At 35.1% G+C, this 14133-nt stretch overlaps 1 protein-coding gene across 7 annotated transcripts in view; it reads right to left on the reverse strand.

The window, feature by feature from the left end:
- Window positions 1-14133, reverse strand: part of CENPE (centromere protein E) — a gene marked incomplete at its 5' end in the record, with an annotated part of 73929 nt that overhangs the window by 10658 nt on the left and 49138 nt on the right. For 5 of the 7 annotated variants that reach the window (XM_082389057.1, XM_082389060.1, XM_082389058.1 and 2 more), the window contains 6 exons: window positions 3883-4068; window positions 6169-6387; window positions 8480-8683; window positions 9354-9551; window positions 11540-11758; window positions 13733-13840. In XM_082389057.1, coding sequence (XP_082245183.1) covers window positions 3883-4068; window positions 6169-6387; window positions 8480-8683; window positions 9354-9551; window positions 11540-11758; window positions 13733-13840 — 1134 coding nt within the window. The remainder of the gene's footprint in view (window positions 1-3882; window positions 4069-6168; window positions 6388-8479; window positions 8684-9353; window positions 9552-11539; window positions 11759-13732; window positions 13841-14133) is intronic. The other 2 variants (XM_082389059.1, XM_082389055.1) reach the window with 1 other exon arrangement.

Consider the following 14133-nt stretch of genomic DNA (forward strand, 5'->3'; position numbering starts at 1 on the left):
ATCAATTGAGTTAATTTTTGTGAAAGGTGTAAGGTCTGTGTCAAGCCTTGTTTTTTCGCTTGTGAATGTGCAATTGGTCCAGCACCATTAGTTGATAAGATTATCCTTTTCCACTGAACCACTGAATTGCCTTTGTTCTTTTGTCAAAGATCAGTTGACTGTATTTGTGTGGGTCTATTTCTGTGCCCTCTATTCTATTCCATTGATCTATTTGTCTATATACTGTTTTAAAAATTCAAAGAACTCCAAAAACAATTATCCATTTATGATATCAAAAATTTTTTAAATATATTCTATAAGTGCAGAAGTTACAGTAACGTTTTACCACAATATAATGAAATAAATTAGGCATATATAACATTGTTTAAAATAATTCTTACGTAAAAAAAATCAAAATTGGAAATACTGCCTTAGAAATGAAAGACAATAAGAATTCCATATTTCAAACGTTTGGCATGTGATGAAAGCTGAACTCAAGACATACCGATCACCTTAAATAGTTTTCCTAATAAACTGAAAATACAATTTTTAGTTAACATGATCTATTTATCATCTATATTTTAGATGGATTCTGTTAAGAAATTTTCCTTGTTCTACCAGAAAAAGAATTCCTTTGAGAGTATGAATTAAATTACATCAAATTTAGAAATTAATTTGGGAAAAACTGATGGATGTACAGTATTTAGGTTCCAAAACAGGAAATGGTAAGTTTCAAATCTTAAACCACACGTTCTCCTATATTACTCTTTGAAGTTTTGTTGTTCCTTTCATATATGTTTTCCTCATCTTTTGTTTAGTCTTCAAACACTTTATTTTAGATTCTGTGGCCATTATAAGATTTTTTTCCTGTTGTGTAGGATGTCCATAAAGTTCTAGTGCAGTTTAAATTTTTAACAAATTCACTGCTATTTGACATAAACAATTTGTAAAGATACAACAGAGGAAAAATATAAAGATTTAAATGAAATTGTTAATGATTCATTTGTTCAAACTACTTTCTTCCATATTCCATTAATAAACCCTACATTATATTGGATAGGTATTTTCAAATAGTGGTAAATAGTTTTTAATTTTTTTATTATGCCAACTCTTGAGTTACATGCAAAAGACTGCATTTTATAGAATATTTATATAATACACAGAAACAAATTTTTCAAAAATTCAAACTGTACAAAGATTGTTATGGATACCCTGTATTTTGCTTTCTTTCCCCAAGGGTGCTGTACAAGACCCCCCAGACCCCGCTATATTATCTAAATGGTTACTTCTGGTATGCAGGAAAGATACTTGTCTCTCCATAATATAGGTATCAATCTATACTGAATGTGAAGTTTGCTGCTCACTCCCTCTTTCTTTATGCCCTTTCTTCACTTATATGAGGAAATTAGAACCACTCTCTCTTGCCCCCCACCTGCCCCTCTTTCTCTTTTATGCACGCCTGCTCCATCTCAGTATCTTTTAGTTACTCCACATCTCTTCTCCATATGTTCATGCTCCCATCTAGTCTCATGACTTTTATATGCTGACAATTCCCCAGACTTACACCTCAAGTTTAGATCTCTCTCTCTCTCTCTCAGAGTCACATATCCAACTGCCTAAGACATATCTCAGCTTGGGTGTCCCCGATAGGCATTTCAAATTCAACGTGCTCAAAACTGAACTCTGAGTCTGCTCCCATGTTTTCAAACTTGCTCTTCTGGCAGTCTTTTCTATCTCCATAAACGGCAAGTCCTTCTTCCAGTTGCTCAGGCCAAAAACTAGGGAAATCATCTCTGACTCCAAGAAATATGAGAGGAAGAGATGTGTGCCACTTCTGGACCAGAGGCTTTGAGACTAGAGATTTTAAGATATTTTAGCTTCTCTATCTTGTCCCTTTCCTGTGAGCCCAAGCATGGACAGCTTACAACCTGGCTTTAACCACTAAGATGAAAACAGCACCCAAGAGCGTGGCAGAGAAACAAGATGGGAGAGATGTGGGCCTCTGATTGATCATGTGGAATGAAGCCATCCCCCAGCCTGGAACTCAGGCTTTTATATGAGTTAGAGAAATAACCTTCCATCTTATTTGAGCCATTGCATTTTTGGTTCCCTTTGCTGTAGCAGCTAGCATGTCACACTAACGCACCCTTCTGTATTCTGTCTTCAAAGGGCAATTTTAAAAAAATTAAGTAAGACCACAATATCCTTTAGCCAAAATCCTCTGATGATTTCCCATCTCACCCAGAATAAAAACCAAAGTAGTCTGCAAGACCCCTTATGAGTTGATTCTCTGCTACTTCTCACCTTATTTCCCACCTCTATTCTTTTGCTCACTCTGCTCAGGAGACAATGGCTTTCTTGTGGTTTCTTAAACATGTCTAGACTGTTTCTGTGTTGAAGCCTTTGTGTTTGCTATTTCCTTTGCCTAGAAGGCCCTCTTCCTACCACATCACTCCACTCACCCCATCACTTCATGTCACCTTAAAGGTGTGGCTCTCCTCAATGCCCTTTTATTTTTTTAAATTTTTATTTATTTATTTATGGCTGTGTTGGGTCTTCGTTTCTGTGCGAGGGCTTTCTCTAGTTGTGGCAAGTGGGGGCCACTCTTCATCACGGTGCGCGGGCCTCTCTATCACGGCCTCTCTTGTTGTGGAGCACAGGCTCCAGATGCGCAGGCTCAGTAATTGTGGCTCACGGGCCCAGTTGCTCCGTGGCACGTGGGATCCTCCCAGACCAGGGCTTGAACCCGTGTCCCCTGCATTGGCAGGCAGATTCTCAACCACTGCACCACCAGGGAAGCCCTCAATGCCCTTTTATAAAGTCACATCTCTTTCCCTTATACCCCAACTCTCACTCAGTATCCATGTACCCTTGTCTGGCTTAATTTTTTTCCATTGCACTTTTCACCATTTGACACACATATATACTTCATTATTTTCTGTCTTCCTGAACAAGAACATAAACTCCTTGAAGGAAGGGAGAAACTTCTATTTTTTTTTCCCATTGCTGTATACATGGCATCTAGAACAATGACCAACACACAGCAGGTACCCAAAAATATTTGTTGAAAGAATAAAAATGTGGTCATTTAATTATTTGAAATATTAAAAAATTACTATCAAAAATTCTAAAGCCTCACAGTTGATTTTCTTGGTTTTTAGCTATATCAACAATTGTTGGAAAACAAAACTGAGATTATTTTCTCTTGCCTCTCTGTTTCATGTCTCACTGAATGAACCAGAATTTTTAGAACAATGTTAAATAATGGAAAGAACAGACATCCTTGACTTATTCCTAATTTTAACTGCAATGAAGAGACACTGGAGCAGGAATAGCACAAATACTTATTAGGGCTGGACTCAAGTAGCAGAAGTGTGAGAAGTGTCTGGGCTAAAACAAAAGGGAGTGGTAAGGATATGATGAATGAGGGTGCAAACTGTGTAATGGCATTCATTGTCAAAAAGATTTATACTACTGCTCTTTATAAAGAAAATAGGTCAGAGTCAGCCGAAAGGCTGGGACTCAATAACAAGGGATTAAGCAGAAGAAAAGAGAATTTTAAAATGCACTTATCTAATAAAGAATGTTAAATATTTAGATAGGAAGCCTTTTTTTGAAAAATAAAAAAATATACATTTTAAACTATAAAGAATAATATTTATATCTCTTAAAAATAATTTTTCTAGGAAGATAAAAATCATTATCTTGAATGAAAATATACTCCTGCATTTCATTTCTAAGTTGTCACTTGCTTTTTAAAAGTTTGAGTACTGAACTTCAGATATTCATAGATAATAGGAAGTTGAAGTAAAAGTTGAGTCCTAGATTATCTGTCAAATTCAACAGTAAAAGAAAATAAAAAAACCAAACCCTTTTATTTATAAAATGAGTTTGTTAAATTACCTGAAGTACTTGGATCATTTCTTTTGTTTTTTCAAGGCAATCATTTGATTCATTAACTTGCCCTTGAAGTTTTGCTATTATGTCATGAGTCATCTCAAGTTCTTTCTGCATCTTTATAATCTTGCCTTCTTTATGCATAGCGCTTTCTTTAGCTTCATGGAGTGACATTTCCAGCTCTTGAGTTTTCTATTAGAAAAAGTACACATGTTTAAGGTCTGCCATATAGACAGAGTCTTAGTATATAAGTTTAAGACAAAAATAATCATATATAGGAATTAATTTTCACAGATTTCACTAACAAAGGATAGAAAAGAAGAGAAGCCAATGTCACTCAATTTACACATGTATTTTTTTTTATTTATAAGCTGATGTCTTTTGGATTAAAAAATGCCCACATTTTACATTATAAGGTTTAGCATTTATTTACTAGTTCGCATGGTGCCAAGCATATTAAATAGGTACTCACATTTTAAATTAACACCACTTAGAGAAAGTACATTTGATAATTAGCTCTTTAAAGTAATACATGTCTTTTCCTTTATTTTTATTACCTACTTTTTAACTTGAAAAATACAAGCATATGGAAAAATTCAGAGGCATTTGATGAAGAGTAAGTTTCCCCACCTCAGAACCCTAGCTGACCCTGAATGAAGCAATGACTAAACTCTTTCAGGTGTATCCTTCCAGAAGTTTTCTATGTGTATCTAAGCGTAAGTGAATATTCTGTTCATAAAAACAGTCATACACACAGTAGGAAATAAATATATAGTTACTAAATATATAGTATACTAAATATATAGTTCTGCATTTAAAAAAAAATCTAATAATATATTTTCCAGATCTTTCCATTATCGATACACATAGATCTCTCATATTTGTTTTCATGGATACATACATCCTGTTTCACGGAGATCATCCACTAATGAACGCTTAGGTTATTTCCAGTTTTTTCCAAGTACAAAAATACTGGAATTTAAATACCTGAATTTGTTCATATTTATAAGATTATTCACATATATATATATGCAGGTTTTCCTGGAAAATGTGTTTTTTGACCTACTCAGAATTTATCTTTGTTTCATGAGTTGGGTAGAAATCCAGACTTTTTTTCCAGATAGCTCGATGGTTGCTCTGAATCAAACGTTAAGTAAATCGTCTTTTCCCCACTGAGCTGGCTGTTACCATTATCATAAACTAAATTCTCATACTTATCTGAGTATGATGCTGAACTCTGTTCTGCTCCAATGCTCTGTTTACCTATTTCTGCATCGTTACCAAACTACTCTAGTTATCTATTTCTGTATCATTACCAAACTACTCTAATTTGGCATAATTACCAAACTGATAGCATATTATTTCTTATCTGATAGGGCACTTCCTGGGTCACTAAGGATGTAATCTCCCTCTGCTTCTTTATCTTATTGCTTTGGTAGATGGGTTTCAAATTTCTGCTATTTTATCTCTGCCAGCTGACTGAGGTAGTGTAGTGCAGCAGATCAATCAATAGTATACTAGTGACCTTCTAGTTTCCACTGGTAATGATTAAACTAGTGGTTGATGTTTTATTATAAGTATTTATTTTGGTAAAAATGATAAGTTATAAGTTATATAAGTGTATAAGTGTATAAATTATATACACTCTTGGGTGCCCTACTAAGTCATTTTGTGTGCTAACAAAATAAAATAGCATGTTCTCTTTACAGAGTCCCACGTAAGGGTAGTTAACAAAGTAATTGAACTATTCAAATAACATACTGATTCTTGGATACAGGTTAATCCGCTTAAGAAATCTGTTATATTTTTGGCCTCTTCCATTTTGATCTTGATTATAACATTAACCAGTATGAAAGACACTGATGATAATTAGAGAAAAACTAAATTGCTCTTTCCCCCTAAACTAGTTCTGTATACAGACACAGATTATATTTTAATAGAAAGTCACATGATTTAGGAAACTTACACTGTATGGTAATAATACTTTAAGTGTCTGTATCTAGTAATCAAATTAAGCTATGAGTTACTTCTGTTTTATAATCCAAAGGGAAGTTCTTGTATAATGTCTAGCTTCATATTTAGTTGGGTGATAGCCACGATAGAACTATATTTAAAAAACAAGCCCATCACATGGACACAAAGATGGTCCATGTTACTCAACACATTCAATACTATAATTTTGCTCTGAAATGTTATATAAGACATGTTATATATAAATGTTATATAAGATATTAAATGCATTTTTAAGTCTTTGATGAAGCTGCAAATTGAAAAACATAAGAAAGTACATACCTCTGTGGCTTGCTGTGTAGCTCTTAATGTAACATGAAGATTCTTATTGTCTTGTGTAGTAGGATTAACAAGGGCACCAGAGGTCAGGGAGATCTTCAAAGTTTGGTAGTTTTTAAACAGTTTTTCATTGTTCTCTTTCATTGATTTCAGATCATGTTCCCATTCTTTGGCTATGGTGGCATTTCTTTCTTCGAATTCTGTTGATTCATTCATTATAGCCTATTGGATAGTAAAAACACCATTATAGCTCTAAGATGAATTACATTAAAAAAAACCCCACTATGAAAATAATAGATTTCTAGGACAAGGCATATGCCGAAATTATTCAGAATATTCCAGAACAGCACTTTAAAAGAATGTGAACACTCTTTGTGGTTTGCGTCAGTTCCTGAAATTTCAAACGATGTTGGATGTTGGTGATGAGAATAAAAGAATAAAGGCTGGAGAGCATTCGTATTGATTTGCAAGATGATAATCTTACCTTATTAGATCAGTACTAATGTATGAAGAAGAAACTGAAGACTTGTGCAGGTTAAAGTTATTATGTATGTTATGACACATATCATGTCATATATAAACATTAACTGACATCTAATAGCAGAGCATAACCAATAAACTTAACAACAAGCTATTTTCATTCCAAACCTCAGTGGTTCCAGGGAAAATCATTCACTGACTTTTGGTAATTAATCTGAAAACCTTGTATTTCTGTGCCGGGAATAATGATCAACCAATGTCTTCTTTTACATCAAAGCCTAACTAACTCTGAAATTACTCATATCATCTTTTTACTTCCTAATTCCTAAGGGATGTACTTTTTTGCTCTCATCATGGATGCCTTATTGGTCTTACCTATAAATTTCTTTGTGGTTTTACGGCAATTCTGTCAGACTTGGATCCTAAATTAGTTTTGTTCTTGCTGGCATCCTGGACCCTCCATGGCTCTAGACTATGGACCTCCCACCATACAGAATTACCAGTTCCTTCTTTCAGGGTGCTGGAAGAAACCACATATCCATGCTGATCCATGCTGATCCCCACAGCAGGAATCCCTACTTTCTTTTCTTTTCCTTTTTATTGAAGTATAAGTGATTTACAATGTTGTGTAGTTTCAGGTGTACAGCAAAGTGATTCAGTTACACATACATACGTACCTTTTTTTTCATATTCTTTTCCCTTATAGGTTATTACAAAATATTGAGTATAGTTCCCTGTGCTAAACAGTAGGACCTTGTTGAAGGAATCCCTACTCTTTAATCACAACTGGGCCCTCAACATTACAGAACAACACAGAATTATATGGAAATTATCTTGTCCAAACATCAGTTATGCTTTTCTCCACTGACTGTGGACTTTTTTTTTTTTTTTTAAACAGCTCATTTACTATTTTGCTTGGGGTATTCAACAAATGGATGAACAATCCAGCCACAGGAAAACATTTTTTTTTAAACATTATCTATATTTCAATGTGATTTTAGTTTCTAGATGAAGTTAAAGTCTTTGTCTGGAAATAACTACCCAAACATAGGAATATAAAACCAATATTAAAAGCTGTAATATTAATCCGGGGCCCTTTGTTCCAATTACATATAATAACAAGCAACTTTCTGATTACTGCATATTTTACTAAGTATATGAGATAGGGATTACTTCAGAAAGTAGAATGAATATTCTGAGCAGTGGAAAGTAAAACAAATTAATAAACTGGTCTTAAGCAATGTTGCTTCTTATGAATCTGTCCACTAGGGCTAATCACCTTGGGAACAATGATTACAAACCACATTTTTGAACATCAAAGTTGAAGGATCAGGGCATGTGACAGTGACACCGCTGAGACAAAAAGCATGTGAGGCCTTATTAATAAAGCAGCTGGCTAGGCTTGTCCAGGGCTTTCCTACAGCTGCTGCCTGTAGCCCTGAAACAGGCTCATGTCTCACCTTGTCTGAGCCTACTTGGGGAAAAGGCTCAATTCCCACAGAAGCAGTGAGAAGTGAGAAAAGAAAGAGGAGAATCGCAAGAGGATTCCGGATTCCACAGATTCCAAATCTGTGTGTAACAAATTGATTACTACACACCAAGATTTTGTTATCTTCTTTACAAGTATAAATATATATTCAATTATCCTAAGGAAGCATAATACATTAGAGGCAGAAGATGTTTTTACACAGTTTTTTTTCACAAAGCATATTCAAATAAATTTTAAGAAAATACTTAAAATTAAGTTGCTCTAAGTCTTTTTACAAATGAGGTATAAAAATTAAAGCAGACAACAACAAAAAGAATGAGGTAGCACAAGAAAATTACTACTTACAATTATTTTGTTATTATAGCAGTTATTCACTTGAAAAATACTATCAGTTTCTTTCTGGATGCCATTTTTAAGCTTTTCTATATCAAAATGAGCATTCAACCACTCTTCCAAAAACCGGGTCATTTCTTTTCTATTACTTAGTACTTGCTGAAATTCAGTCTCTATGCTATGGCAATCACTTTCTGAAAAATCCTTGAGAATTTCCTGAGAAAAATAAGCATTGAATCACATGAACATTAGAAAAGTTTTAATCTAAATATCATAAAAAGGGGAAAACACCTTACTGAACTCTTATTCTTAATATTTTGAAGTACTGTAAATATAATTCTAATTTAAAACTTTAGTTATTTGATAATAAAATTTTGGTGTATAGCTTATGACGGAGGCACGTCTACAAATCTGCATGTTAGAATTAAAATCCCTCAAAACTATAAAACTGTGACTAATAATCACAAAATATGAATTGTTTCTGGATGTAGTTTTCTGTGCATAAAACAGGCTGTACATGGTTTTGGGAGTTGAATGCCTGCCTCATACTGCTGAGAGGGAGCAGGACACTTCATGCAGAGCTGTTGTAATAAAAATGTTTCTGACTCCCAGTCACAGATCTAGGAAGTTTTAGAAGGCATTTGGAAACTTATTATGGGGTTCCATGAATTCCCACTTGATGATATTACATCTATTTTCTGTATCTTTGGGGTTCTGAAAGGAGGCTAGACTATTACTTGGCACTCTTTACATCTGGTCAGCTGTCATTCTGCAACTGATTTTTAATTTTTGGTAAATAAAAATGACTCTAAACATATGAAAAGGTACTTTTCTACTTGATAAAAAGGCTTGAAATCTAATTAAACCCATTTTAAACAAATTGTACCTCAATATGCAGATCCATACTCTGGCTCAATTTGAGGTCCCTTAATTCTTTGGGCAGTACATCATAATCTTGTTGAAGGTGCTGTATTTTAATTAGCAGTTCATTTTGCTTTTCCACTTCATCAATAAAAGCCACTTCAAGTTTATTGATGGATTCATGTTGTTCTTCCTTTATCTTTGTAACATGGCTTAACACATACTTGCAGAAAAACATTAAACAAATTGGAAAATGAAACTTGTACCACATTTAGATGAAGTTTTAAACCCCTGAGACTATGAGGTAGGATGGCATCTCTTATTATCTATATCCTATGGTAAGTGAGGGAGAAGGAAAGAGCCTCTCTCTATCCCCAATTTTCTCTTCTCAGCAAGTTGGGAGAATAACTTCCAGGCCTCCATCTAGTTCCATATTTCTGACTTGCCCCTGGATATACCTCATGGATGTCCTACAGTTACCTCAAATTCAATAGATTTAAAATGAAAAAATAAATAAATAAATAAAAAATAAATAAAATGCACACGATTCCTTTCCCTAGAAACCCACCTTTGCCTATTACCCCCCTTTTGGTTAATTATGTCATCAATCACCCAGTTCCCAGCTAGATACCTGAGATTCATTTTCAACATCTTCTGCCTACCTTGATTGGGTAACCAAAATGGGTATGACGTGTCCCAAGATTTACTTGTCAAGCATATTTAGATGTTTGGCTTTAAGGTGACAATAATTTGAATGCCATATGCTTCACGGATCTCCTCAATAAGTTCTGGATATCTGATTGCCAGGGTTTGTGGAAGAATATCAGGGCATAAGGGGCAATTCACCTAGGAAGGGCAGATACCAGCTCCTTACTTCCTTAACATCCACCATTCCTTAAGTCTTATAATTTGGCCTTTTCCTTAACTACTCAACTAAAACTGCTCTGACAGATGTCACCAGTGAGCTCTATTATAAAAAAACTGAGGAGATCTCTTCAGTCCACATTCTAGCTGACTGAAGCATCTGCCACTCTTGACTACTTCATCTCTGACGTACCCTCATCCACTGACTTAAGTAATAGCACTGTTGCTTGGTTCTTTTCTGTCACTTTGACTTTTCTAACCTTGAACCCATGAGTTGCTCTTTTCTGCTACTGTCTCTTGGAGAACTATCTTTTCTGGAGTTCGGATCTTATCCAAACTTATCCCCAAACTCTTATTCCTCTATTATGTTTTCTGGGAGACCTTACACATGTTGTGCAATCTATCACCTATATGAATCCCAAATCTTTATCTTTAGTCCTGACTTTTCTCCTGACAAGCCTCAGACTCTCGACTAAATGCCTGCTTGGTCTCCCTTCTTAGACGTTCTGTCTTAGGTATCTCTCTCTACCTCAAAACATCTCAAACTAAACACCTCATCTCTTTTCCCTCTCTAGCTCAGTTAATGGTACCACTCTCCACAAACCTGGCTAAGCCCAAATTCTGGGACTCAATCTAAACTTCTCTCCCGTACCTCCACCACCAACAACATGAACTACTATCTTAAGCTGCCAAATGTTTCTTTAACCTCGTCTGTCCTCTCCATTCCTATGAATCCTTCCCTAGCAGTACAGTCGCTCATAATAGCTCATCTGGACCACTGTAACTGTCTCTTATCTCTTCTCTCTGCCACTAGGCTTATCCTCCACAAACTCATTTCTTCTTTGTCTGCAGTGAAGTTATCTAAAATGATAATCTGATCATGCTACTGCCACCCCCTTAAAATAACTGTCCAATGGCTCTGTCTCATTTACAAAATGAACTCCAAGCTTTATCATTTGAGTCTGTCTTCTACTACAGTCTTATCTTCTTTAACTTTTTATCTGGTATGTCATATAATCTAAACGTACTTCTATTGCTACACTTATTACCTGTTTATATGTCTGCCTAACTCACTATGAGATCCTTGAGATGTTATTCATACTTGTCTCCTGAACACCTGGACAGTGTCTAGGCCCATAGGCAAAGCTCAGGTTTTGTTGAATAAACAGGTCCTAGGTGCATTGAGGATCTTGCACACACTGTTCTTAGACCCACATAATCTTTAATTCAGTAGTAAATACACTAAAATAACAAATATGTCAATTCTCAAAGCAGGACTTAAACACTAAAGTTTGTAATGGAAATTTATAGTGATATTTACAAAGATATTACTAAAAAAGATGGTACCTGAAGTTTCTTCATGACTCTATGAAATTCCATGGAACATCTTTGGTTTGCAGTGAGAAGTTTTTGAATTTGCTTGCTTTGTGGACATGGAAGTGAGAGGTTTGCTTTTACTCTAATTGAAAGCTCTTTTTGTGTTTCGATTTCCTTCTTCAAGTCAAGAGACAATCTATTTAAGCACTCATAATGATTATCCATCTCTGAGTATCTCTTAAGAAGCTCCTAAAGAAAATTAGAATTTATTCAATTTACCAATTCATTCTAATTTAACAAGAAATAGTCTCAGCCCTAGAATTGCAACAAAACTTAATTCTTTAATACTTTTTGTAGGAGAAAAATAAATTACGACCTTTGTGTTTATAAACAAAAGCGAACTCTTATTGTTGATTTTGGATTATAGAAATTATTGTGGAAATTTAAAAGAATTTAAACAAATATAACAAAGAAAACCAGAAGCAAACATTGTTATCATTTTGCTGCATTTTCTTTTGGTCTTTTGAATATCCATGATTTAAAGGAGCATTTATTTACAAAGTCTGAAGAGAAATGTGAGTGAATTCAATCTAGTATGTATTGTAGCTCAAGGCTGAATGCTGGCTTCTATTTACAGAAGGCAGTGTAAGTGAGTAGATAGGTGACTAAGAATCAAACTAGTTATTTGTCAACTTGGTGGAGCCTCTTCACACATTTCTATTATCTGCCTAGAATCCAAGTTTTCTGACCTTTTATCAGAGTTTGAGTTCAGGTTCTAGCTCTGCCACTTGCTGACTGGGGAAACATTGAGTCATTTTCACCACTACAAAATGAAGACCACAATAATTGCCACAAAGTTTTCTAGGGGATCAAATATTAAATAATATCTATATCTATGCAATCTATAAAATATATAGACATTATAGTTTAAAGGAAATAAAATTATATTTGTAAAAATGCTTCTATGCCCAAGTTTTACTTTGTCAGACCTGGTTTCAAACCCTGATTCTACTAATTTACTACCTATGTGACCTTGGGTAACCACTAAACTTCCTCTCTGAGCCTCAGTTTGTTTGTTTATAAATGGAACAATAAAACCCGTCTCATGATGTAAAGTACCCAGTACAGTGCCTGCACGTGGAAGACACTCAATGAGCCTAGGCCCATCAACACAAATGACGAGAGGCTAGGCAAGTGAGCCCTTGGTCAGAGTACAGGTGGAAGAACACATTAAGTTCAAGTTGCTACAGTCATGTAATAAATAACATGTTTAGTTCAGGGTGTTAAATTATAGAAGGGGCTTCTGACAACAACGAGCTCTCTGTTTTATAATTTAAGGAAAAGCTAGACAGATGTTCATTAATGTGGGATGTTGGAGGGGGGATTCTTCCTTTAGTCTCAGAATGAATCACATCATGGTATGGAGCAGCACTGTAGAGTCATTCATTTGTACTTTTAAGAAATACATACTGAATGCTGATTTCCGTCTGGAATTTTTCTAAGTGATACAGCCATAACCAACACAAAAAAGTTTTTAGGGACTTTGCATTCTAACAGGGGTGAGAGTAAATCCTGTTGGCTTTACCCTCAATATGTATTCAGAATCCGAACACTTCTCACCAGTTCTGCTGCTACCTCTTTGGGCTGAGCCACCATCACCTTTGCCTGGATGACTGAAATTAGTCTTTCACATGGCCCTCCTGCTTCCACTCATTTTCAATAACATTCCTTTAAAATGTAACTCAGATCATGTCTCTCTGTACTCAAAATTGTCCAAGGGATTCTCCGTCTTACTCACAGTAAAACCCAAAGTCCGCTGAAGGCCCCACAGCCTGCCTCTTCCCCATTAACTCCTGACCTCATTTCTAACTGGCTATCCTCCTTCTTGATGTTCCTGGAACCCACCAGGCAGGCTTCTGTCTCAGAAGCTTTCTACTTGCTGTTCCCTCTGCTTATACTGCTCTTTCCCTGTATACCTGTGTGGCTTGATCCTTTACCTTTTTCAGGTATTTGCTCAAACATCACCTTTCCAGTGAGGCCTTAAAATCACAAACTCCTCTGTTTTCTGTGTGTGGTGTATGCACGTATATATGTACACATATACATACTTGTACTAGATTATAAAGTTTAGAAAAATATTGAGCATTATCTGTTCATTCCACATTAGGCCTTTGGAAGGGTATTACAAATAATCATTTGTAATATTAACAGGAGAGCACTTACTTTTATCCTGAAGCACTTTTCTCTCAGGCTTTCTATAAGGTGTTGGTTTCCATCACACAGTAATTTTTTTTCATATTTTACTACCTCTTCATGGTTCTGTTGCTTCTGCTTTGATACAAAGAAATAAGCAAGGCTTCAGCTGTAACTATATTAACATACAATGTCTAATCATATACTTTGATTACATTTTTATATCTTTTCAATAATGGAATTAAATATCACACATGCAACTCAAAAGCAATGTTAAAAGTGCTCAGAAAATGAATAACAGTAACACTAAATCTTATGCTGAGTGACCTCAACTCATTGGAAAAAGTGGGAAAACCACATATTTTTTGAAGATAGGATTTGTTGCTTTACTATCTATAGTTGCAAATTGGATTTTAGATATATCTCTGGTT

The sequence above is a fragment of the Balaenoptera borealis genome (assembly GCF_965194805.1).
Source record: "Balaenoptera borealis genome assembly, chromosome: 4".
In the NCBI taxonomy this organism is placed as follows: domain Eukaryota; kingdom Metazoa; phylum Chordata; class Mammalia; order Artiodactyla; family Balaenopteridae; genus Balaenoptera; species Balaenoptera borealis.